General features: G+C 45.7%; 1 protein-coding gene across 1 annotated transcript in view; it reads left to right on the top strand.

Moving 5' to 3' along the window:
* The window catches only part of LOC108933734 (catenin delta-2-like), a 340,497-nt gene that overhangs the window by 207,666 nt on the left and 105,222 nt on the right, over window positions 1–27,609 (top strand). The window contains exons 11-12 of the mRNA XM_029259061.1: window positions 7,368–7,500; window positions 14,377–14,590. Coding sequence (XP_029114894.1) covers window positions 7,368–7,500; window positions 14,377–14,590 — 347 coding nt within the window. The remainder of the gene's footprint in view (window positions 1–7,367; window positions 7,501–14,376; window positions 14,591–27,609) is intronic.

The following is a 27,609-nucleotide window of genomic DNA, read 5'->3' as shown; positions in this document are numbered from 1 at the left end:
AGTCAATTTACAGTTAATAATAGTAACATTGTTCTTGTATGTTAACTTGATTTCCCAGTTAACAAAGGTATCTCTCGTCTATCATGGCGATTGGTCGTCAACTTCAGCTAGCATGGGGTGCTTGTGTAACAGCTGGCCGGCCGCCTCTTGTCTTATTGTAGGGAAACAAAAAAGAAATTGTTAGTAATTTATAACCTCAAGAAATTAGACAGTTTAATACAGAGGGAGAAAAACAGAAACACATCCAAGTGGAATTACATTTCTTAGTGATATGCCAGAGTGAACATGGAAGTCTTTAGTCTGGATTTAAAGACTGAGACAGATGAGGCATTTATGACAGTAATTGGTAGACTATTCCACAGTTTAGGTGCTCTATAGCTATAGGCCCTCATACTGAGGGTTTATTGATCACAGGTACTTTAAGGTAACCTGCATCCAGTGAACAAAGGTATCATCTTGCAATATACGAATCAATAATCTCACAAAGGCAAACCAGAGCAATGCCATGTACTTCCTTATAGGTCAGAAGTAGGCTTTTATAATCAACTTTAAGTGTAATGCAGCGATTTCACACACACACACACACACATACACACACACACACACACACACACACACACACACATACACACACACACACACACTATATATATAATAACACAGGGTAAGTACCTTGCTTAAGGACACCCGAGCAGGAAGTCGGATTCAGAACTGGGTCCTTCAAGTCCAAGGCAGCAGCTCAACTGATTTTGCTTTTTTGAGCCATTCAGAGGTGGACTTACTACTATGCTTTGGATCATTGTCTTGCTGTATCATACAGTTGTGCTTGAGTTTCAACTTACGGACTGAAGACGGGACATTCTCTTTTAGGATTTTCTGGTAGAGAGCAGAATTCATATTTCCCTCAATTATTGCAAGTTTCCCAGGCCCTGAAGCAGCAAACATCCCCACACCATCACACTGCCACCACCATGCTTGACCGTAGGTATGATGTTCTTTTTGTGGAATTGTGTGTTTGGTTTACGCCAGATGTAACAGGACCCCTGTCTTCCACAAAGTTCTACTTTCAACTCATCATTCCACAGAACATTCTCCCAAAAGGTTTGAGCATCCTCAACGTGTGTTCTGGCAAAATTTAGATTAACCTTAATGTTCTTCTTGGTTAGCAATGGTTTTCCCCTCATCATTCTTTCATGGATGCCATTTTTGCCCAGTGTCTTTCTGATAGTGGAGTCATGAACAGTGACCTTTATTGATGCAAGAGAGGCCTCTAGTTCCTTTGATGTTGTCCTTGGCTCTTTTGTGGCTTCCTGGATGAGTCATCACTGTGCTGCTGGTGGAATTTTGGAAGGTTGGCCACTTCTGGGAAGGCTCACTATAGTTCTTTGGAGCCCCAGAGCCTTTGAAATAGCTTTGTTACCCTTCCCAGACTGATGTATTTCAATCACCTTCTTCCTCATCATTTCTGGAATTTCTTTCAACTTTGGCATAGTGTGTTACTGAGTAAGACCTTTTAACCAACTGCATGCTGTTGAAAAAGTTCTATTTAAGTGTTGATTTGATTGAACAGGGCTGGCAGTAATCAGGCCTGGTTGCGTCTAGTCCAGATGAACCCCATTATGAATACAGTTTCATAGATTTAGAGAAATGTACTACGGGGGCAAGTACATTTTCACACAGGCCCAGTTGATATTGGATAACTTTTTGGCTTCAATAAATAACATTATCATTTGAAACCTGTATTTTGTCTTTACTCATATTGCCTTAGTTTTGTGTTAGATTTTGTTTAATTTCTGAAACAATTTAAGATATATACAAAAACAGAAGAAATCAGGATGGGGACAAATAGTTTTTCGCAGCACTGTAGTTGCAGATAAGTGACTCTTAAGTACAGTTAGTTTGTTGCTTTCCACCATATGAACCAATGGGGGGGGGGGGGTGTAGTGTGTTATAGAAGAGTATTATAAAGAGTATTATAGAAATAATAATCTGTTTTAAAAATAATATCTGTTTTTGTTGTGTACTGCTTTTACTTATTGATATTGTAAGAAACCAGTGTAAAAGCCATTTTTAATCAAAAACTGTGTTTTGAATGTTGCGTGTTTCTCAAAATGGATAGATTCAGTGGTTATAGATTGCATTAATGGTGGTAAAAACTCATTGCTGTGCACCCTATTTCTTTACTAACTGAATGATTCAATGTTATCTGCAAAAAAAAAAAACTTCACAGCATTTGGAGTTTAATAGTCCTAAAATGTCTTCAGCACTGTTCTGAATGATTATTGTGATAACACAGATGGGGCTGGAACAGCAGATGATGCAGTGGCAAGAACTACTTACATCTGAAAGACCCAGGTTACAACCATATCTATTGCTGTAGTACGCTTGATCTAAGTTCTTATATATTATTCATTTAACTGATGCTTTCCTCCAAAGTGATGCACAATGTTAAGCAACTTTAAAATTACTTATCCATTTGTACAGCTGGGTAATTTTTTTCACTATAGCAATTTAAGGTAAGTACCTTGCTCAAGGGTAATACAGCTGCAATTCAAACCTACAACCTTTGGGTTCAAAGGCAGTAGCTCTAACTACTCTGCTACCTGCTGCCTCTGTATTCATAGTGAACTGGTGCAGTTAAAGTTACCCAGCTGTGTAAGTTACAGTAACTCACTGGAGAAACATGTTAAGTAGATGAATTACTAGCTAAACAAGAATTTAAATAATAAACCACTATTATTCTGCACTGCCTCTCTTTTGATAGGCTGCAGTTGCTATACATATTAATTCAAAGGCTGTATAGTATAGTTGTATAGACACAATATTCACTCCTATAGGATATAGACTGCTAAAGGAATCAATTAACACACGTAGTGCTTGTGGCCAATGTACATGAGCCCATCACTTACAGGTGACGCCAATGTCAGATGCCTGTATTTTGTTCACTGACAGAAATTAATAACCAATGTTTTGGCTCATTAAAAGCCTTGCAGTTTCAACCAATGTCAACAACCACTTGTTCCAACTGGGATTGTGGCAAGACAAAGTCTACCCGACAACACAGGGCACAAGGCCAAAGGAAGAGGGGACACACCCAGGACGGGACACCAGTCAATCACAATGCACCCCAAGCAGGGCTCAAACCCCAAATCCACTACATGGTAGGCACTGGCCAAACCTGCCATGCCACCAAACCTTCCCTTGTAGTTTCAATCATTATAAAATATGGAATGCACACACCAGAACATGATGCAAGTGTATACAGTATGGTTTTGCTTTGGACATGATCTGTGTGGCTATAGATGGATTGGAATCCTATCCAGGGTATACCCCCCCTCATACCTAATATTTCTGAGATAGACTGTAGTTCACCCTGACCCTGCTCAGGACAAGCAGTTTTTGAAATTAGATGGAGAGTACACCTTTATTGAGCACAGAGCAAGTCAGGGCAGATATGGTTATGAAAGGGATGTGTTTTGAGATCCTTCTTGAATGTTGAGAGGGATGTTCTGGGGGACCTCAGTTTGGATTGAGAAACAAGAACCTTTGTGCTTTTCATTTTGGATGTCTTGTGTGTGGGACAGGGGGTGCGGTGGCGCAGTGGGTTGGACCGCAGTCCTGCTCTCCGGTAGGTCTGGGGTTCAAGTCCCGCTTGGGGTGCCTTGCGGCGGACTGGCGTCCCGTCCTGGGTGTGTTCCCTTCCCCTTCCGGCCTTACGCCCTGTGTTACCGGGTAGGCTCCGGTTCCCCCGTGACCCTGTATGGGACTAGCGGTTCTGAAAATGTGTGTGTGTGGGACACCAAGTGGGCAGAGGTGGAGGCGCATGGAGTAATCAGGTCTTATAGGTATTTTGGAGCAGATTAATTGATGGTCTTGCACTCCGGAACCAGATTGTTGAACTCCATACCTTTCATGGTTTGTTGTCACTCCTACACTGTTAAAGCAAAATGTGTCATATTGCCACACATTCTGAGTGACTGTCATCATTATTTGCATGGACATCCCATATTCAAAAGTCATGCAGATCATCTTAGCCTATGTCTCCACTGCTGCAGAGTTGCAGCCACCAAACCCATATTCTTGTATAATTCCATATTTTCATTTACAAAACATATGTGTATGTATATATATATCTATCTATCTATCTATATATATACATAAATATAGGGGGCGTGGTGGCGCAGTGGGTTGGACCGGGTCCTGCTCTCTGGTAGGTCTGGGGTTCGAGTCCTGCTTGGGGTGCCTTGTGGCGGACTGGCGTCCCGTCCTGGGTGTGTCCCCTCCCCCTCCAGCCTTATGCCCTGTGTTGCCGGGTAGGCTCCGGTTCCCTGTGACCCTGTATGGGACTAGCGGTTCTGAAAATGTGTGTGTGTGTGTGTACATAAATATATATATATACAGTATAGTCAGGGGCATAGCCAGAACTTTTTTTCAGGGGTGGCCAGGTAAGACCCAGTGATTTCGTTGGGGTGGCCAAAAAAAAAAAGAATAACTGACTGTGACATGCTGTACCAAAAGCAAATTCTACAGAGAGATATTCTATAAATTCTACAGAATTTATTTCTTACAAATATACACAAGAAACTACAGTGGCAGTACTTAGAAATGTCTGTAAAAACATTCTAATATTTAAAACTATCCTTATTCTAGATTATTTATATATTTAGATCCCAATGATCCAATGATGGGTATTGGAAATTAATTTTTGTATGGTTGCAGATACAACTGGTGTAACCTACATACCTTGTGGGCAACGACTGACTACATGAGTGTTTTTGCTCATTTCTGATTCTGGTCTGATGTGTGTTGTCTCTGTAGAGCTTCTCCACGAGCTCCTTCTTGGATTGTATCTCTGTTGCCTCTTTGTCTCTCTCAGCAGCACTCATTTCCCCTGCTTCTTCTTCCTTCTCTGTAGCATTTTTTCCCCTGCTTCTTTGTCATTTTCAGTTTCACTGTTACTAGACCTCAGTTTGTGGGGGGTGCAGTGGTGCAGTGAGTTGGACCGGATCCTGCTCTCTGGTGGGTCTGGGGTTTGAGTCCCACTTGGGGTGCATCTTGTCCTGGGTGTGTCCGCTCCCCCTCCAGCCTTGCGCCCTGAGTTGCCGGGTTAGGTTCCCTGACCCCGTATGGGACAAGCGGTTCAGAAAGCATGTGTGTGGTCCTCAGTTTGTAAAAAAGGAAAGTGTCTTCTCCTGCTTTCCTTTTCATGCTCTCTACAGTATAGACAAACACAATCATATCAAGAAACGCTTTCATTATTATTAAATTGAATAGCTACTTACAAAAATAGTGACAGACATAATGCAAGCTTATGATGTGGTAACGTTTATGTGGTAACATTATTTAAAAAAATTCGCTAGCTAGCAGTTGCAGTAACTTCAACATTTGCCAAGTTATGCGATATTTTGACTAATGGTAAGCTAACATGTATTTCTCCTGATGAAACACTGCAGTACCTCAGCTTTTAACAAACTTTCATGAAATGGTAGTAAAATGTAGGTAAACAACACTGATTTTTACTCTCATGATCACCGTATCCCCTTGTGTTGCTCACTTGCGCTGCAGTTGGCTGGAGTAACGGTACAGAAGTTCAATTTTAACGCTCCTACTCCTCCCTCCTACCTAGAGGTTTGTGCCGTGCAGGTGGTTCGCAGCTCTTCAGCCTAATAGCGCCACACACTATGTGCATCAAACAAATTTGAGTGGCGAAAAAAAGTCACCTGTCAGTGTGGTCAGAGTGCTTGCGCAACAGGGGTGGCCAGGCGGGTGGCCAAGCTTCAATCAGGTGTGGCACTGGCCACCCATGGCCACCACGTAGCTACGCCCCTGAGTATAGTTACTATAATGTAACTACATTTCATGTGGAAGCTATTTTCCATAGGCTGTGGACTTCAGGGGAAATTAGAGGCTCTTCTTTTTCTAAAGCTGGAGAGATAAGCAGGTAGTTGCATTTGGGCAATACAGTTACACAGATAACTAATTAATAACATATTGGCATAATATAGAGAAAGAAAATTTGGCAAAAGTACATTTTAAGTATATTTCTTGGGTTCATGTTTAAATATCAGTGATATTGACACATTACCATTAACCCAGTACTGTGGCATAATGTTTGGGCACTAATTGCTGTTGTGCTGTCCTGTGAAGGACAGTGGGTGTTGGAGACCACTGATTCCAGGCAGGACAGATTGAGATGTCAAATGTCAGCATTGACTGCATGCGTCTCTGCCTCTAATTGAATGTTTCTGTGCCATGTCGCAGTCAATATCCCTTGATATCAGTAACTTGTCTCACACAGCTGTCATTAGTGTTTTGAAAAACTCTGACCAACAAGTACAGTATACAGGAAGCTGCAAGAACCTTACATATTTTGCATTATTTATTATTGCATTATTTATTTTTAATGAAACATTTTAGAAAGTTTGTGAACATTTAAAGTAAAAAACAATTTTCCTAAAGATGTAGATCATTGACGTGATGGGTAGTATAAAATAAGAATAGTAGAAGATGGCAATCACTCCAGATTTTTTGTTATTTATTTTTTATGTTTCTGACTGTAGGGGGTGTGGTGGCGCAGTGGGTTGGACCGCAGTCCTGCTCTCCGGTGGGTCTGGGGTTTGAGTCCCACTGGGGGTACCTTGCGATGGACTGGCGTCCTGTCCTGGGTGTGTCCCCTCCCCCTCCGGCCTTACGCCCTGTGTTGCCGGGTAGGCTCCGGTTCCTCGCAACCCTGTATGGGACAAGCGGTTCTGAAAATGTGTGTGTGTGTGTGTGTGTGTGTGTGTGTGTGTGTGTTTCTGACTGCTTAAAAGTCAAGTATGACACAGTGGCATCAGCATAAAATCAAGAAAGCAACATATTTTTAAAAAAAAAAAAAAAAAAACATATGTTCAGTTGAGAGGGTGTGGTGGCGCAGTGGGTTGGACCAGGTCCTGCTCTCCAGTGGGTCTGGGGTTCGAGTCCCGCTTGGGGTACCTTGCGACGGACTGGCGTCCCGTCCTGGGTGTGTCCCCTCCCCCTCTGGCCTTACACCCTGTGTTGCCAGGTAGGCTCTGGTTCCCCGTGACCCTGTATGGGACAAGCGGTTCTGAAAGTGTGTGTGTGTTCAGTTGCTCAAAACTTAGAGGCAGAATTTGTGTCCACTAAAACTAGACAACATGATGATGTACTGTACTATGGATCCGTGTGTGTTTGCACGTATGTTTGCATGTGCTTGAGAGAGTACCACGTGTGTTTTGTGCATGTGCAAAAGACACTGGGAGAGAGACTGTAATATTGAGATAACTTTAAGAACACTGAAACAATGGCATGTTTGTGTGTGTGCATGTGTGCGTGTGTGCGTGTGTTTGTGTTTGTGTGCCATGCAGGGAGTTTGGCTGGCGGGACCCGGAGCTGCCAGAGGTGATCCAGATGCTGCAGCACCAGTTCCCATCAGTACAGTCCAACGCTGCCGCCTACCTGCAGCACCTCTGCTATGGAGACAACAAAATCAAGTCAGAGGTAAGTTGGCACGAGCAACATTTTAACTCAAGGTGATGCCCATGACAGGTGATCCTGAGGACCCTGCATTCAAACCTGCTCTCTCCTGGTGCTCTACTCAGACTCAGCAACTGTCTCTTTCGTGGAGTGTCTGTGATTATGATGTAATTCCAGGAGTACATAATGAGAAGAGTGACACAGCAACACAAGGCATGTGAAATACCACAAACCAGTTATTGCTTTCCTAAGGCCCCAGCCTTGGCAAGGTTGGAGATAGCACGTTTGGAAAGCAAGCCCAGAGAAGCAAAAGCATAACACAGGATAAATCTTCGGTGCAGCAGAATGAGTATCAGCAAAAACTGAAAGCTTTTGAATTTCCTTTTATATTTACTGCATGAAATCCCAGCATGATACTGTTCATGGTAATAAAAGGAGTTCAGAAATACTTGACCTGCTCTTTAAACACGAAATAAGGTCTTTAACTAAACGTTGCCCTAACTTGCTCCAGTAAAAAGTGCCCAAATACAAATGGGTAACTAATTGTAGGTAGATTAACATTGTAAGTAGCTTTGGAGAAAAGTGTCACCCAAATGAATCAATGTAAATCTGTGATGTTTACATCAGCTCCACCATACAGGACACAGTTTGGATTTTTTTTATAACCTATAATGCTTCTTCAACAGTAGCTCCAAGCGAAAGTGGTATTTCACTGAAAAATCCCCACAGTAACATGTGATTTATTCTTTAATGTAGTGTTTATTTCAGCACAAGGCATCATACGAGCTGTAATCGAGTGTAGAATTGCAGGTGGGACTATCGAGGTGCAAATTATGAAAAATGATCTGCTGTAGATATGCCTGGCAGTCCAAAGTAAATGATTGTACAGTGACTTTCACACAGTTAACTAACTGCATGCACCATTGTGGCTGAGAGGGGCCCTTGCATGCCAAGGAGAGCTAAATTCATCACTTTGTCTTCAACTGGAAGCTAGGCAGAGAATTCCTACAGCATATGAATCTTCTTGTAAAGATGTGGTCTCCAATGTAACGTTTTTGCATTTAACTTTATTTTCTCCAAAGCAATTTTCAATGAATACTATGTAGTGCTATTAGCTCACACCTATTCACCCCATATGTCACCCCATATGTCAGTGAAACATACTCTCTTTCTGTCCCTCACACACTATGGGCAACTTAGAGTCACCAATGCACCTGAACATTTCTTTGGGCTGTGGGAAGAGACCCACACTGACTCATGGAGAACATGCAGACTCCACACAGACTGAGCAGGGATCAAACCCATGTCTTCTCGCACCACTAAGGCACTAAGCAACAGCAGCACTATTCCCTGTCCTGCCCATTTACGTAACTGATGTTTTTTTTTTTTTCTTAAGAGCAACTTACAATGTTCAACCACTCACAATGATTTATGCATGTATACAACTGAGCAAGTTTTATTGTAGTAATTCTGTTGTAAGCTGGCAACCTTCGAAACCTCATAAATGAACCAAGAGTCCAAGATATACAGGTGCACACTGACTCCCTCCAGATTATTTCCCTTACAGTGAGATTTCTCGTTCGACCAGCTAAGTCTAGACATTTTATTATATTTTTGAAACCAGTTCTGCACAGCTTTAATGAACTAATATCCTTAGTTATAGATACTCCTGACAGTGGCCTAGTGTAATACAGCAGAATGCCCATGAGGGTTGGGCAGTGACTGGTACATGGGCCATGGAGGTCTGTTTTTCTCGCATGCCTTGCAATTGGACTTTTTGTTTTCCTCTCCTCTGCTGCCATTTGGCTTGTTTGGGTGCTGTATAACAATAAGATTAAACGGAAGAACAGTATTTGCTGAAGTGTATGCCTGTTGGAGCAGATATTTGAACCTGGGTCTTGCAATTACAGTGCAATGGTCCTGACCAATATGCCAGCTACTGAAATGTGTAAGACTGGTAAGTGACTCATGGGAGACAATGTCCTATTGGAGATCTTTGAATTCAGTCTAGCTGTATAAAAATCTGCAATATGTGGGAAACAGCTTGTTTTTGTTGAATAGATAATAATCAAAAACAGTACAGTGTTTTTTTTTTTTCAGTGGATCCTCTGTTTTTCAGCTCGGTCATCCACAGTTCTATGCTGTTGTTCTGCCCGCAGATTTGTTTAGTTCATGTGATTAATTGCTTTGTTGAGCGGAACCTTTATTTCCGTAAGTTATACGCAATTTGTGCACATGCGCTATTTCCATGATGCACTACTGTCGGGATAGGCATAGTGGAAGCGTCTTGAGTTCTGTGTGCTTTTCCTACGCCCGTGGAAGCAATAACTGTAAGTTGTGACGTTCTTGCAGACATTGGCTAAAATGTTTACGTGCTTCTAAGTTTGACCTTTGTAATGTAAACTCTGTTTATTCAGCCGTAACTCCACGTTACTGTCCTTGTAAAACGCGTGTGTGAGTTCGCGCTCTGTCATGCTAAGTGCGTAACGTAACTGGGTGTGCACAACACGTAGGGAGAACAGTACAGCTGTCATACTATAAAGTCACAAGCATGTCGAAGTTCTTCAATTGAAAATAGTTTGTCTCCTTTTCAGTCCAGCCTGCAGAACGGAGGAGAGGATTAAAAGCACATTAAAACATTTTATTGCATAGAGAGCAAACCTACAAATGAGTGATAAATTGTTCTGTGTCCACGGTGGCTTCTGATATGATTTTCTGCTCCAGGACAAGTCAGACAAGCCTTTTAGTTGAAGTGCGCTTCCCATCACTACAAGTTGACAGATACACACACACACATACACATTTTCAGAACCGCTTGTCCCATACAGGGTCACGGGGAACCGGAGCCTACCTGGTAACACAGGGCGCAAGGCCGGCGGGGGAGGGGACACACCCAGGACGGGACACCAGTCCATCGCAAGGCACCCCAAGCGGGACTCAAACCCCAGACCCACCAGAGAGCAGGACTGTGGTCCAACCCACTGCGCCACCGCACCCCCAGCTGATAGATAGTGCAACACCACTAACACGCATCTCTTACTTAGCATTCATAATGTAACTTTATAGGTGTCCAGGGGTATTGTTTCTTGTTGATGTCAAAGGTCATAAATATATCGTTCTCTTGGCCATTTATGTCAGTTACATTGAGATACATCCATCCATCCATCCATCTTCCTCCGCTTTTATCCGGGGCCGGGTCGCGGGGGCAGCAGTCCGAGCAGAGCACTCCAGACCTCCCTCTCCCCGCACACCTCCTCCAATTCCTCTGGGGGAACCCCAAGGCGTTCCCAGGCCAGCCGGGAGACATAGTCTCTCCAACGTGTCCTGGGTCTGCCCCGAGGCCTCCTCCCAGTGGGACAAGCCCGGAGCACCTCCCCAGGGAGGCGTCCAGGAGGCATCCGGAACAGATGCCCGAGCCACCTCAACTGGCTCCTCTCGATGCGGAGGAGCAGCGGCTCTACTCCGAGCTCCTCCCGGGTGACTGAGCTCCTCACCCTATCCCTAAGGGTGCGCCCAGCCACTCTGCGGAGGAAACTCATTTCTGCCGCTTGTATCCGCGATCTCATTCTTTCGGTCATGATCCAGAGTTCATGACCATAGGTGAGGGTAGGAACGTAGATCGACCGGTAAATTGAGAGCTTCGCCTTACGACTCAGCTCCCTCTTCACCACAACAGACCGGTACAATGACCGCATTACTGCAGACGCCGCACCGATCCGTCTGTCGACCTGCCGCTCCATTTTTCCCTCACTCGTGAACAAGACCCCAAGATACTTAAACTCCTCCACTTGAGGGAGCAAACCCCCTAACCCGGAGGGAGCAATCCACCTTTTTCCGACTGAGAACCATGGCCTCGGATTTGGAGGTGCTGATTCTCATCCCCGCCGCTTCGCACTCGGCTGCAAACCTCCCCAGTGCACGCTGCAAGTCTTGACTTGATGAAGCCAACAGGACCACATCGTCCGCAAAAAGCAGAGACGAGATCTCGCGGCCACCAAAACAGACACCCTCCGCTCCCTGACTGCGCCTAGAAATTCTGTCCATAAAAATAATGAACAGAATCGGTGACAAAGGGCAGCCCTGGCGGAGTCCAACATGCACCGGGAATAGGTCTGACTTACTGCCGGCAATGCGAACCAAGCTCCTGCTCCGGTCATACAGGGAACGAACAGCCCGTAGCAACGAGCCCCGAACCCCATAATCCCGAAGCACCCCCCACAGGATGCCACGAGGGACACGGTCGAATGCCTTCTCCAGGTCCACAAAACACATATGGACTGGTTGGGCAAACTCCCAGAGTTTTTGTTAGGGTTTAAGGTTAGTTTGGGGCAGGGGTGCTATACTTGGTACCATAATCAAGTTATTAGATGTTTGGCAGGTGTTTTTGAGAGCAAGCTGCAGGTGGTGAATTCCTTGCCTGTTTGCCGTGCAACTAAAACAATTGGTTTTGTGCGAGCAAGAGAGAATAGCACTATGCAAGGGCAGATGTGCCCGGTTAGGTGGGGTAATGGACAGGACTGGAAGCTGCTGGCTGATGTGGGCAAGCAGCTCCAGGTTCAGCAGGTCATTGCAGTTACTTCATTGCGTCTGGACAGGATGTTATATTCGGAGTGTGAGTGGATTGTGTACTTTGTACAGTTAACAGTGCTGATGCTATTGGGGAGGCTTACGAGCGGAAGCTGTTAAAGTATGCAGATCTGGTGGCAGAGGCAAGAGACTGTGGATGCTGGGCTCAGGTGAGACCGGTGGAGGTAGGTGTTAGAGGGTTTGTGGCTAAATCAGCTACATCATTGTTAGAGGAATTTGATCTTAGAGGCCACTTGTTAAAGGCGGTAGTGAAGGAGCTGTCCGAGACAGCAGAGAAGGCAAGTCAGTGGTGATGGTTGAAAAGAAAGCAAGGTAGCTGGGGTCGTAGATTGGAGGGAGGTGTGTAATGGTGGAAAATCAGCGGCAGGTGGCTAGTAATGGGAAGCAGCTGGCAATGATTAAAGAGGTGTGGCTTGTAATTAAGGTAGTTTAAGTTGGTGGAGTGTTGCATTTGCAGTTTCTACTGGCAGGTATAACGGTAAAGGTGCACTGTCTAGAAGGTATGTATGGAGCTGTGGTTTAACTGGTTGTTGAGTTATCAGAGGTGCAGTATTTGAGGGTGAAGGGTATCTAACATGTGTGGATGCGGGTGGGTATGGGATGCCAGACTGCACTGTTGAGCCTTCGGGAGGTGTCGTGGGCTCAATTAATAGAAACACTGATGAAAGGAGGTGCCCACTTGACAACCTCAATGGAATATTCATGTTGGTACCCTGCTTGTTTGTTTGGTGCTTTAGTGTTGGTTTTGTTGGTTGGTGGGTTAGGTTTGGTTTCTTGGTTTGGTAGGTTTTGTTGGTGGGTTTGTGTTGTCGGTTTTGTGGGTGGGTTGGAGAAGATAGTTGAGCTTCTTGGTCTTGGGTCTTGGAGGTGTATGTTGGCTACGCTGGATGTTCTCTGTGGCTTCATGTTGTTGGTTGTACTGGGTCTTTGTGTACAGCCATTGAAAAACATGCATGGGGTGTAACATCTTGTTCTGTGTATCTTGAATGATGTTTTTATGATTGGAGTAAATACATTAAACAGAGCATGTGTAGAGGTTAATGTATTTCATTATGTCAAGTATTAGCATTCATGGATAACTAGTTACATATCTGGACTTTGCAAGTCAGTTACATAATTAATTTGCTAAGATATTAATATCTAAATATAGTTAAACATTAACTTGAAAATTTGCTGCAATATTTTTTTCCACATTTTAAATAACTTTCTGTCCCAGGTACAATGAATACTCTTTTTATACAGTTAACATTTTGCCAACAGAGGAAGCAAATAGGTAAGTATTTTAAGCTATTAAAATTTTGTTTATTCCGTCTACAACGTATTTGTCCTATTTGTGTAGTTTTTAATGCAGGTTACATGTTTCACCAATGGAGTGCAGAGTAACATTCTGGATGGGAGGGCAGGAGTGACAAAAAACCTGCCTTTTCCATGAATGCTCTGCCATTACACCTGAAGTATTGATATTTCATCAGAGTTTTGAAAGACCTGAAGAGCATTTCCAGGACTTATTTCCTTTTATTAGAGAGAGTAAAAGAAGTGAAGGTATCCAGTTCATTCTGGCTGAGGTTCACATATGTGCCAGTATTGTCCAAGGTGACATACAGTCCTAGACACGCTGCACTCAACTCCTTACTATGGTACATGCAATAATAGAGCAGAGCCATGCAACACACGCAGTGGACTCTTTAAAGCCGTTATTTCATCTGAGACACTAATTTTTAGCCTGTGGGAGGAAGCCTGTGTAGAAAGGGAAAACATGCAAACTTATCCTGGCTGCCCTTGTATGACAGACATGAGACATGGCTGTGGTTGGGTGATTCGCTTTGTTTCTTTCTACTGGATTTAACAACCTGTGTGATCTGTGTAGAACCTACAAATATAAAGGTAGTGTAAATGCTGCTTTTGTTTTTCTAGTCAAAAGCAGTTCTGATTATCCAAGTATTTAGGGTATAGGGCCTGTTTAAACTAAAACTCAGGAGGTTTATTTTTCCCCATTCCTTGCATTATTATTTCTGATGTGGTCATGTGGGAGTCTTGAACAGTTTCACATTCTTATAATACATTGCTACATGAAATGCAAGCACAAGTTAGGTATGTGATCATGAGACCACCCTATTATATGAGAAAATGAGCTCTGATGTCAGCAAAGGCACTTGAAAGGTTGCCATTAGTCTTGAGTGATTTTTAAATATTGGTAGCCTGCTTCCTGTGTTGTGAAGTCACATCCATGCTTGGAAACCGTCAGGGTGTCCTCATTTATGTGGGACCTCAATCCCTTAGCCAGTGACTTCTCTTGCCGCCTGTTCTCTCCAGATCCGACATCAGGGGGGCATCCAGCTGCTGGTAGATCTGCTGGACCACCGGATGAGTGAGGTACATCGGAGTGCCTGTGGGGCACTGCGCAACTTGGTCTATGGCAAAGCAAATGATGACAACAAAGTGGCCCTGAAAAACTGTGGCGGCATCCCTGCTCTGGTGCGGCTGCTACGCAAGACTGCTGATGTAGAGGTTCGGGAGCTGCTCACCGGTAGGTTGGGTGCTCTCTAGCAGGAAGGAGGTTTAACTGCACACCCTACAACCTCTGCTGCAAAAATTCTGTACACAGTGGTTGAAAAAGATGGTGACTGGATTCCACTCTCTTAAATACTACCACAGGTATTTAAATATTACTATTTATTTACCTCAGGAGTGTGGCTTATACAGCAGGTTGCAGATCACCATGTTAGTACTTGTGCTGAAAAAAATTTGCAGGATTGCTGTGTTGTATAACTCTGCTGTGGATTACAAAGTTGTTCTCAGCATAGACCACATGTTGAAATGAATATGAATGAACAGCAGAGAAATGTTACAGGTGGAAGATTATATTCCAGAAGTAGTCTTAATGTGGTGCTGAAAAGTTTCCGTAAATGTCTCTTTATTTGTAGGAAGCATTTTAACACCCCCATGTTTGGAAAAAGTAATCCTTTATTTCAGGTAAAATGATTTGTTTTCAGAAAAATCACATTTCCAAAACTTCTTCTCCCAGTTATTGGCCTCAGTTGGTATGCTGCTGGGGATTTACTTGTATCATCTGTGAAATACATGAAGACTGCAAAAACAAAAAATGCTTTTGTTCTTTAGCCTCTTGCTTTGCACAGACAAATGCAGTCTAATATAGGAGCCTGTTTGTTGCTGCTCTGTAATTCTACCTGTAAATATTCATTGGTAACTTGGAGTCTTGCAGTCTGGCACTGGAGAATATACATAGTGACTACAGTCGTTAGTTGCTGAATTCTTTGTGTGCCTTGTTTCTGAAGATGAATCCATGAATAGAATTTCTCAGCACAATACTTGCTGGAACATTTGCTGTAGTTCATTATTATTATTATTATTATTATTATTATTATTATTATTATTATTATTATTATTATTATTATTATTAATAATAATAATATTACAGTGATTTTAACACAAGGGGGGGAAAAAAAATGAAAATATATTCCAGCAAAATGCTAAACTACTGAAAAACTACAAGGAATTGTATACCATACTTTTTTTAATTTTCTTCTTGATTGTGATTCAGGACACTGAAGTAGAACTGTTTACAAAAGTCCATCTCAAGATGTATGCTCTCCAGTCATATTTTGAAAATGAGCTCTGTTTACTTTAAAGAAAGGCTAAAAGGCAGAAATCAGGTTGTTTTTCCTGTAAAATGAATTCTGTACATATTAGGAGCACCTGTTTATTCATGGAATTATCCAATCAGTCAATCATGTGGCAGCAGCTCAGTGCATAAAATCATGCAGATTTCATTAAGTGACCTCGTCTGGGGTTGTTGGTGCCAGATGGGGAGGTTTCAGTATTTTAGAAACTGCTGAGCTCCTGGGATTTTCATGCCCAGCAGACTTTAGACTCTAGACTTTATACAGAATGGTGTGAAAAAACAGGAGAAAAAAAAATAGAGTGGCAGTTCTGTGGGCAGAAACACCTTGTTGATGAGCGAGGACACGGGAGAAAGACCAGACTGGTTCAGGTTGAAGGCTACAGTAACTGAAATAACCACTTTTTTGAACAGTAGTGAGCAAAAAGCATCTTTGAATACACAACACATCAAACCTTGTGGTAGCTAGGCTACAAGAGCAGAAGACTACACTGGAGTCTACTCTTGTCAGTTCAGAGCAGGGTCACAATGATCCAGAGCCTATCCTGGAAACACAGGAAGTAAGAGACAGTGTACACCGTAGGTAGAGTGCGAGCCCATCTCAGTTTGATCGTGTTACTTTATTTTAAATTGTTACCATTGTGTCTGTATGGGGGCGTGGGGGGGATTTGGGGTGCATGCCACAGTGGGCTTGAGTGGGTCCCGCTCTCTAGCAGGACTGGGGTTCAAGTCCTGCTTGTGATGGATTGGTGTCCCGTCCTGAGTGCGCCCCCGCCCCCTCCAGCCCTGCATCCTGTGCTGCCGGGCTAGGTCCCGGCTCACCGCAACCCCACTCAGGACAAGCAGTTTGAGGTATGTGTCTGTATGATAAGATTTACATTTTCACTTATACATTTGGCAGACAGTTTTCTGCAAAGCGACGTATGGCTTGGGGTATATAAAAGTGAATCCCACAAACGAATGCCTGAAAATGTTTGCAAAACATGAACTGTCAAATATGCTGGTCTGTTTTATAGCAGTTTTAGTCAGTTTGACATCCTGTTAAATTTCACATCAAAAGAGCTGAAGAGTGATCAGAATTTTGTGTTATAAATTTTTTTTCATTATCTGTTTTATTACAGCGAGGGGGTGCGGTGGCGCAGTGGGTTGGACCACAGTCCTGCTCTCCGGTGGGTCTGGGGTTCAAGTCCCGCTTGGGGTGCCTTGCGATGGACTGGCGTCCCGTCTTGGGTGTGTCCCCTCCCCCTCCGGCCTTACGCCCTGTGTTACCGGGTAGGCTCTGGTTCCCCGCGACCCCGTATGGGACAAGCGGTTCTGAAAAGGAAAAAAAAAAAAAAATGTTTTATTACACGTGGCAAAAGTAGTCTTACCAAAAATGTACAACCAATACAAGTTTTTTATCAAACCTTTGTTCTTGAGTGATCACATGGTATCATCATCATCATCATCTTAGTGATGATGATCTCTGTCCTGGCGCCATTGTGGTTGAATGACTTCCCCCTCTTACTCACAACTGCTGAAACCATGTTGACTTTTAAGAAGGGTTTGAAAACTTACATCTTCCAGACTCACTTCGCCCATGATCTCTTAAGCTCATATAAGGTGTAAACGTTCATGGACCATAACTTTGTGATCATGTCCAGATAAGCATTTACACAGGCGCTACTCCTGTATTGTACGTAAATGTTTGTGTACCTTAAAAAAAAGTAAGAGTGATCAAGAATTGTCTATTCTGAGTTTTTATGCAGCTACATGCGATGAACATCAGTGCATATAGTGGAAACAAATTACATTTACATTCATTTAGCAGACGCTTTTCTCCAAAGCGACGTACATCTCAGCAAAAATACAATTTGTGCATTACATTAAGAGAAAGAGACATGACTGCAGGCATGGGATTCTTAAGTAAACCTAGTTTGTTGCTTTTCATTTGATGCACCGATGTTCATCACTCAAGTAGGTGCATAAAACGCAGGATAGATGAATCCTGATTACCTCCTACCAAATGTATTTATTTTTTAAGAATAAGGTATACAAACAATCACATACAATGATGGAGTAGCAGCTGTCTAAAGGCCTATCTGGGGAAGATCATGAAGTTATGGTGCATGAACATTTATACCACACATGAGTTGGAGAAATCTTGGGTGAAACGGATCTGGAGAAGGTGGTGTGGGGGGGGGGTTCCCCCCCCCCTTCCAGACCCTTCTTGAAAGTAGACAGAGTTTCTGCAGTTCTGAGTGAGAGGAGAAGGTCATTCCACCACAACGGAGCCAGAACCGAGAACCTCCATGCTTTACCTTTCGTGTGCGGGACCACCAATCGAGCAGAAGTAGGCGGAGTGAAGGGGTCTGGCTGGGGTGTAGTGGTTGATCGAGTCTTGTAAATAACTGAGAGCAGTTCTATTGATGCATTTGTAAACAATAACCAGGGTCTTGATTTTGATCCGGGCAGCTAGAGGAAGCCAGTACAGAGAAATGAGTAGGGGAGATACATGGGAACACTTTGGCAAGTCAAACACAACTCGTGCAGCAGCATTGTGTATCAGCTGCAGAGGTTTGATGGCAGTGGCAAGAGAGTTGCAGTAGTCCAAGAGGGAAGTCACTATGGCCTGGACAAGTAGTTGGACAGAGTCAGTTGTGAGGTAGGGACAGATCATATGAATATTATGCAGGATGTATCTGCAGGACCGGGTTGTGGCTTCAATGTGACTCAAGTCTGTCTTTCTCTTAGCAATCATCACTCCCAGACTCTTGGCCAAGGAGGTAGGCAAAATGAGTGAGTTGTCCAGTTTGATAGATTCTGACAGGAGGACAGGCCAGCTGGGAGGTGACTAACTAAATTAACTTAATCACACATCTGCAACTATGTCTCCCTTTCTCCTAATGTAATGCAAAAATTTGTATTTCTCAGAGATGTACATCACTTTGGAGAAAAGTGTCTGCTAATGAATAAATGTAAATGTAGTGCTTTGGACAAGTCAACAGCAGTTGGAAACATAGATGAGTGTAAAACCTTGTCACCCTCTTATTCCCTTACAGATACTCAAGTGTGCCTGATAACAGCTACAGTTCATTAGCCCATAAGCTAATGAAATACTGGAATGACCAGACAATCAAATGAATCAATTTTATTTAAAAAATATTTTACAGAATTTAAAAGTGGAAAAAGCCACATCGAAACAAACTGTAAACATGTTATTTCAAGACTTAAATGATTTACTTGCAAAAAACCTTTAATTTAAAAAATGTCCAGTCATGTGTGGATAGACTGTATTATAGGAGGCACAGGAGAGCTGAGGTAAAGATGTGAGGCCATGGGGCTGTTTATTAGAGTTAGGTTTTTTTTTCCTCCCTTCCACCCCCCCTCCCCCCATAAAACACCCAAAAGGGTTTTTCTGAATATTTCCAGAGTGGCTCATGTGACCTTAAACCTAGTCACATCTCAAAGGTGTTTCATTGTCTGTTTTTTTTTTTTTTTTTTTTAATATGTATTTAATAGCTTTACTGAGCCAGTTACACCCACAGCAGAACTGTGGGTCACAAACTAATTTATGACACAGTGGTCAAAACAACAATTCTTACTAAGAGACTATCATTTTATTGAAGGTGATTTCTCATAACAGTTCTGTTTTTAATGACAGGCCTACAATGCTTGCTGTTCTAGGAGCAGCAGGTGGTTGGAGCTGCATCTTTGCCGTTGAAATCTGAATCCCACCTCCTACTGTAGAACCCGTGACTAAGGCTCTTACCATAAATTACTCAACTCTTTCTATACAAAGGGGTATATCATGGTGAGCAGATTAATTGTGTCACTTAGGAGAGAAGCATCAGTAAATAAATGTGAAGATGTTCTGTTGCAGTAGAAAGTGTCAGGTTTTTTAGCACCTGTAGTGTACTACAGCTGTATGCCCTGCTTTCAGTTAAAACAGCTGTATTGCTTGAGTTTGAGAGGTAACCCTGTCTTTTACTGAGAATCCAAATGGAATCCAGCAGTAAAATTAAGGGGGGGTGTCATTTTTTTTTTCATAGCTAACAAGACTTCTTATTATCCAGTGGAGTCACCTTGCCTACTTTAGACAGGCTGTCATGCTTCATCCCATGTACAAGGCTTCAATTGCCTAGTCCTAGACCTAAACTTATGTTTGCCATTTTTATAGCTGATGGGTCAGAGTAATAATGAGGCCAATTTTTTTTCTTTAAACTTTTCCTTAGATTTGTGTTTGTAAAGTATCTGTTTGAATTATTCTGAACATTTTTTATTGAAGATTGACATTATGGCCCAGACCTATTAATCTAAATCTCATGCAAGATGCTTGACCACCCTATGGTCTCAAGTGAACTATGAGACTTATCTTCCTATTTCAAATATGTCATCTACATCTGTCAATCAGTCCAACTATAGTCCTGAATTTATCCATAGATGTTTTATACTCATTTAGTACTTTAATGTAGTTACATAGTACTTGCTTGCAGGCGTGCAGTGGTGGAGTGGGTTTGGCTTCTACCTGCTCTCTGGGGGGTCTGGGGTTCAAATCCAGCTTGGGGTGCCCTGCAATGGGCTAGCATCCTATCCTGTGTGTGTCCCCTCTCCCTCCATCCTTGTGCTCTCTGTTGCCGGATTAGACTCCGGCTTACCGCCACTCCACTCGGGACAAGTGGTTTTAGTGTGTGTGTGTGTGTGTGTGTGTGTGTGTGTGTGTGTGTGGTATTTGCTTACATAAACCGCCACGTTCATACTTTTATTTTGACTCCTTCTATAACTGCTATTCAAGAAACATAGGAAAAGATGTTATATCCATGTGTATTTTTCAACAGCTGTACACAAGAACCCAGTCCAACCACCAACAGGAAGCCATAGAGAACAATACCTAGCATCGCCAATATCCATCTCCATGGCCTGAAACCAAGAAACTTAACTGACTTCTCCAACTCACCCACCAAGCCAAAGCTAATCCAAACAAACCAAATCTAACCCACCAACAAAAACCAAACCAGGCCTACCCCACTAACCAAAACCACCCGTCAAACAAAACCCACCAACTCCAAACCAGCAAACTATTACACCAAACCCACCACCACAAAAACCAATCACAACACCAAACCATCAAACCACCCCCAACAACACAAACTAGACCAAGTTTAACCCCCCAAAACAAAAACCGTTAAACCACACACCCCCACGAAACACCAAACCAAGCGTAACCCACCAACAAAAAACCAGCCATCAAGCCAACCCACTAACAAAAACCAATCAAACCAAACCCACCAAAGCCAAACCAGCAGACTAAGTCTAAACCACCAACAAAACCAACCAATCCTCCTCTCATCAACACAAAAACCAACCATCAAACCACTCCCACCAACACAAAAAACAACCATCACACCAAACCATTAAACCAAACCCACCAACAAACACCAGACCAAGTCTATCTTACCAAAACAAAAAAAACCATCAAATCAAACCCACCAACAAAATGATTATAATCACTGTTCATGTACACTGGGTCCTCAAATTATGAACACAATTTGAACTGGAAGCCTATTCATAACTCAGAATGTTCACACACATTTTCAGAACCGCTTGTCCCATACAGGGTCATGGGGAACTGGAGCCTACCCGGCAACACAGGGCGTAAGGCCGGAGGGGGAGGGGACACACCCAGGACAGGACGCCAGTCTGTCGCAAGGCACCTCAAGCAGGACTCGAACCCCAGACCCACCAGAGAGCAGGACTGTGGTCCAACCCACTGCGCCCCCGTCAGAATGTTCAGTTTACTCATTTAGCTGACCCTTTTTTCTGAATTAGGTTATAATGTTAAGCTACCTGCAATTATTTTACCTATTTTTACAGTAATGGTAATTTTACTTGAGCAAATCAGGGTGAGTACCTTGCTTTAGAGTACAAAGGTGGAATTTGAACCTATGATCTTTGAATCCAAACTGTATAGCTCTAACCATTATATTACTAGGCATCCTCAGGGCCTATCCTGCAACCTTAAGCTACCTACAGTTTTTTTTTTTTTTTTTTTTTTTCCTCTTCCTTCCCCATTTATGCAGCTGAGTAATTTGCACTGCAGCTGTTTCTCATAAACACTTTCCCAAGGGAGCAGCTGTAGACATCTAGTAGCCACTTCTTAACACACTAGTTATAGTTGCTGCCTTTGGAGTTATCTTCACTCCACACCTCTGGCTATAGTACCCTTGAGCAAGGTACTGTCACGGTTGCGCGGACGGACTCAAGTGCGGAGTTCTCGGATCGACGTGCACGGAAGCCGAATCGGAATCCATAATCAGAGTCGAGGGGCAGGCGAGGGTCAGGCGATCGGCAAACGGAGTACAAAGGGCTTGGCACAGAACGTGGTCAGGAAGAATCGGGCAAAGGGTCGAAGTCGGGATGGGTTTTTTGGCAACACGGTTCGCAGGGAAACGAGGCAAAACAAGGTTCCGCATCTGGGCTTACTCGGCTTCCCTCTTTATTGTCGCTCCCATCAGGGAACGGCAGGTGTCGCAGATGTGCCAGATGCAGAGAACGTGACAGTACTCCCCCCTCCACGCGCGGCTCCGGACGCCCTGGGCCGGGAAGGAGGACGCCCCCGGGGGCGCAGAGCGGGGCACTCAGGATGGTCCCTGTGGAAAGCGGCCACCAGGTCGGGGTCCAGGATGTCCGACGCAGCTACCCAGGAACGCTCCTCCGGACCGTACCCCTCCCAATCCACCAGATATTGCAGCCGACCTCTCCGTCGACAGGAGTTCAGCAGGGCTCGGGCCGTATAGACATCGTCCCCTGCGAGGGGTAGCGTAGACGGTGGTGTGGTTTCTACTGGTGGCTGATGCAAGGACACCCCTACCAGTTTCAAAGGGAAACATGGAACGTGGGGTGCACTTGGAGGTCAGGAGACAACTGAAGGCGGTAAGTAACCGGCGTGACACGACGCACTACCTTGAAGGGGCCGATGTAGCAGGACCCGAGTTTCTTGGAGGGGGTCTCCAGGTGAAGGTCTCGGGTGGAGAGCCAAACTCTTTGCCCAGGCAAGAACGAAAGGGTGCGCCAGTGCCGGTCAGCCTGACGTTTGTGGCGTTCCACACTGCGGAGCAGGTGGGCCCAGACCGTCCTCCAGACGCGGGTGCTCTCGTTGTGCCATGTCTCCACAGCCTGAACAAGACTTGGAGAGGTCTTGCCAGGGAACAGGATAGGTTGGTAGCCTAACACACACTGAAAGGGCGACATATCTGTGGATGTATGAGGTGCGGAGTTGTGGGCGTACTCTGCCCAGGCCAGGTAGCGAGCCCAGTGGTGGGGTTTTTGGGAGCAGTAGGCTCGGAGAAACCTTGCAACATCCTGTTGTAAGCGTTCTACGTGACCGTTGGCTTGCGGGTGGTATCCCGATGTAAGGCTGACCGTCACACCGAGCCGGCTCCAAAAGGCCTTCCATACCCGAGAGGTGAACTGGGGACCTCGATCGGAAACAATGTCTTGGAGGAGTCCGTAGAGTTTAAAGACTTGCTCAAATAGGACCTCCGATACCTCGAGAGCGGTGGGCAGCTTCGGAAGGGGCACTAGTCTACTAGCCTTAGAGAAACAATCTATGACGGAAAGGATCACAGTCTTACCCTCTGAGACCGAGAGGTCCACTAGGAAATCCAGCGCCACGTGGGTCCAGGGGCGGGTCGGCGTAGGCAAAGGTTGTAGGAGACCCACTGCCTTTTCGGGCAGGGTCCTGGTCTGAGCGCAGGTGGCACAGGCCTGGACGAAGTCTCTGACGTCATCGGACAGTGAGGGCCACCAGAACCGTCCTTGGACCAGGGATAAGGTACGGCGGATCCCGGAATGCCTGGCCTCCGGAGCCTCATGGGCCCATTTCAGCACCGCTGCGCGGAAGGAACTGGGGACATACACACGGTCGGTTGGCCTCCCGGGCGGTTCTGGCTCGCTGTCCTGGGCTTCTTGGATGTCCTGGAGGAGTTGCCAGTGGACCGGACCCACCACGCATCCCTGGGGTAGGATCTCCTTTGGGTTGGGGGGCAGTGGTCCTGGGTCATGAACCCCGCGATAAAGCATCAGCCTTCCCATTCTTGGAACCTGGCCGATAAGAAACAGTAAAGCAGAAACGGGTGAAGAACAGGGCCCATCGGGCCTGGCGGGAGTTCAACCGTTTTGGCAGTCTCTAGGTACTCCGGATTGCGGTGGTCCGTGAGTACCACAAAGGGATGGACCGCACCCTCCAGCCAGTGACGCCACTCCTGAAGCGCGAGCTTGATAGCAAGGAGTTCCCTGTTCCCAATGTCGTAATTCCGTTTGGCAGGGGTCATCTTCCTGGAGAAGAAGGCACAGGGGTACAACTTGGGAGGGTCCCCTTGCCGCTGTGACAGGACTGCACCCACCCCTACCGAGGAGGCGTCGACCTCCACCACAAACGGCAAGGAAGGGTCCGGCTGTTTCAGCACTGGGGCGGAGGTGAACCGTGTTTTTAACTCCTGGAAAGCCTTCTCCGCCTCCGCCCCCAAAGGGAGTCTTCGGTCCTTGCTTGCAGTTAACGCGGTAAGGGGTGCGGCTACTGTGCTAAAATTACGTATGAACCGATGATAGAAATTGGCGAACCCAAGGAAGCGCTGGAGCGCCCTTACCGTGGTAGGTCGAGGCCAGGAGGTCACTGCACCCACCTTCCTGGGGTCCATGGAAACTCCCTCCTGGCTCAGGATGTAGCCCAGGAAGGAGATTTGGCGTTGGTGGAATTCACACTTCTCTGCCTTCACATACAGTCGATGTTGTAGGAGCCGCCTGAGGACCGCCCGGACCTCTTGGATATGCTGCTCTCGGGTCTTCGAGTAGATCAGTATATTGTCCAGGTAGACGATGACGCAGTGATGAAGGAAATCGCCCAACACATGGTTTAGAAAGGCCTGGAAAACTGAGGGGGCATTAGCTAGGCCAAAAGGCATGACCCTGTACTCATAGTGACCTAGTGAAGTGAAGAAGGCCGTCTTCCATTCATCCCCCTCACGGATCCGGATGAGGTTATACGCACTGCGGAGGTCTAATTTCGAGAACCAGGTCGATCCATGGATCCCCTCCAGAGCCGAGGTAATCAACGGTAAGGGGTGCGGGTACTTGATTGTTATGGCGTTCAACCCTCGGTAATCTATGCACGGCCTTAGTCCCCCGTCCTTCTTACCGATAAAGAAGAACCCCGCCGCTGCTGGTGACGTTGACGGCCGGATCAGACCAGCTTCGAGAGCCTCCATGATGTACTCCTGCACGGCCCGCTGTTCTGGTAACGACAGGGGATACACCCGGCCCCGAGGTGGTGTGGTACCTGGCAAGAGGTCGATAGCACAGTCCCAGGACCGGTGAGGAGGCAGTTCGGCGGCGCGGACCTTGCTGAAGACCTCTCGTAGATCCTCATAGTCCGGGGGTATGACCGGCGGGGGAAGGCCCTCTACCCCTTCCACCGACATGGCCCGGCAAGGAAGCGTGAAGCAGGATGTGTGACAGGATTCTCCCCAAGAAACCAGCTCCTTGGTACTCCACCTGAAGACGGGGTCATGTCGTGCCAACCAGGGGTAACCTAAAATGACAGGAGTGTCTGGAGCTCGGATCAGAAAGAAGGTGAGTTTCTCGTGGTGACACGCGCTTGTTTCGAGCACGAGAGGTGCCGTCCGGGAATCAACCACCCCATCACCCAAGGGTTGACCATCCAGGGCTTTCACACTCAGAGTGACTTCACATGTTTTAATAGGGACATGGTGCGCTTGGGCAAAGCCTACATCCATGAAACAGCCCGCGGCTCCGGAATCTATGAGGGCGTTTGTCTGCACCCGGCTTGCCCCCCAGGAAAGACTCACCGGCAGACGTAGCTGTCCCGGTGTTCCCCTGGACTCGCCTTCGTTTCTGTGGAGGTCCCCTGAGGTGGTCGCTCGGGGCACGCGGCACGGAGATGCTCCGGGGACCCACAATAGAGACACAGTCTCCCCACCTGGCGCCGTCTCCTTTCTTCTTTCCTGAGCCGGTCCTCCGCTGGGCTGGTCCCCAGGGGTTGTCAACTCCTGCCAAGATTGTCGATGGCGATGGCTGTCTCCACAAACCGGTCGAAGTCCCCCTCCTCACCCCTGTACGTGAGCTCGTCCTGGATCCGGGGATTCAGCCCTTCGAAGAAGCAGGTGAGGAGGGCAGGGGAGTTCCAGCCAGTCTTGGCCGCGAGGGGTCTGAACTCAAGAGCGTACTCAGCCACGCTTCTACTTCCCTGGGTGAGATGCATGAGATAATTACCCGCCATGCGCCCTGCGTGCGGGTGGTCAAAAACCGCTTTGAATTTCTCGCGGAAAATGTCATAGGTAGTTCTTGGGTGAGTGCGCCACCCAGCGGCGGCCCACGCCCGGGCTGGACCAGTTAACAACGACAAGACAGAAGCGATCTTAGCTGCGTCCGTCTGATACATGCACAGAGAACACTCAAAAACCAACTCGCACTGCATCAGAAAGTCCTGACATTGATCGGGCGAACCGTCATACCTCTCTGGGGTTGCGATCCTTGTGACCGTCCCCGAAGCCTCGGGGGGTGTGGGTGGGACAGGCTCAGCAGGAGTCGCGGGTGCACCCTGGAAGGCGGGTTTGAGAATACCTCCGGTTTGGAGGACCTGGATTAATCCGTCGACCTTTTCTTGTATGCGCTGCAACGACTGGGATTGCGTTCCCAAAAACTCGCCTTGCTTGGTGAGCGCTGTATGCAGTTGCGCATACTCTGCTGAGTCCTGGTAGCAGGCGGAACCTTCTGTCACGGTTGCGCGTAGCGCGGACGGACTCAAGTGCGGAGTTCTCGGATTGACGTGCACGGAAGCCAAATCAGAATCCATAATCAGAGGTGAGGGTCAGGCGATCGGCAAACGGAGTACAAAGGGCTAGGCACAGAACGTGGTCAGGAAGAATCAGGCAAAGGGTCGAAGTCGGGATGGGTTTCTTGGCAACACGGTTCGCAGGGAAACGAGGCAAAACAACGTTCCGCATCTGGGCTTCCTCGGCTTCCCTCTTTATTGTCGCTCCTATCAGGGAACGGCAGGTGTCGCAGATGTGCCAGATGCAGAGAACGTGACAGGTACTTATCCTAAAAATTGCTCCAGTGAAATTACCCAGCTCTATAAATGGGTAAATAATTATAAGCTTGTAACAGTAATTACTCTGACCTTAACATAGTAAGTTGTATTGGAGAAAAGTGTCAGCTAAGTCAAAAAATGTCGTTATCTTGACCAAGCTACAGTACTTACGCTGGTATAGTTGTTTTTACTTGTGCTGTATACTGTATATAACTAAATTCTTCTAAGTTCCTCTAGAAATGTAATATTGGAAAGTATTTTGGACAAAGACAAGGGTTTAATAAATAAGATAATAATAAAACTTAAGTCTTTTTTTTTTTTTTAAATCCAGGAGTGGTGGGCAGCCACTGTCACTTGGACCCCCAGAGATTTTTTTTTTTTTTCCCCTCCCTTGCCTCTTTTTGGTTAGATTTTTCTTCCCGTCCTGGATGTGTCCCCACCCCCTCCAACCTTGCGCCCTGTAGTGTCCCCGCTCGGGACAGGTGGTTTTGGACAGTGTGTGTGGATTCTTTTTTTTTTTTTTTTGTTACGTTCTACGTTACGTAGACTAATTTGCAGTTTTCATAACTTCATGGATCCTGTAGTAATTTGATATATATCCAACTATTTGTCTTATTGTGGAGGGCGCGGTGGCACAGTGGGTTGGACTGGGTCCTGCTCTCCCGTGGGTCCGGGCTTCGAGTCCCGCTTGGGGTGCCTTACGACAGACTGGCGTCCTCTCCTGGGTGTGTCCCCTCCGGCCCTATGCCCTGAGTTGCCGGGTAGGCTCCGGTTCCTCGCAACCCCGTACGGGACAAGCAGTTCAGAAAGTGTGTGT

The sequence above is a fragment of the Scleropages formosus genome, chromosome 16 (genome assembly GCF_900964775.1).
Source record: "Scleropages formosus chromosome 16, fSclFor1.1, whole genome shotgun sequence".
Lineage (NCBI taxonomy): Eukaryota > Metazoa > Chordata > Actinopteri > Osteoglossiformes > Osteoglossidae > Scleropages > Scleropages formosus.
Note: the sequence above shows the minus strand (reverse complement) of the source record. Positions and strands in the feature narration are given on the sequence as shown.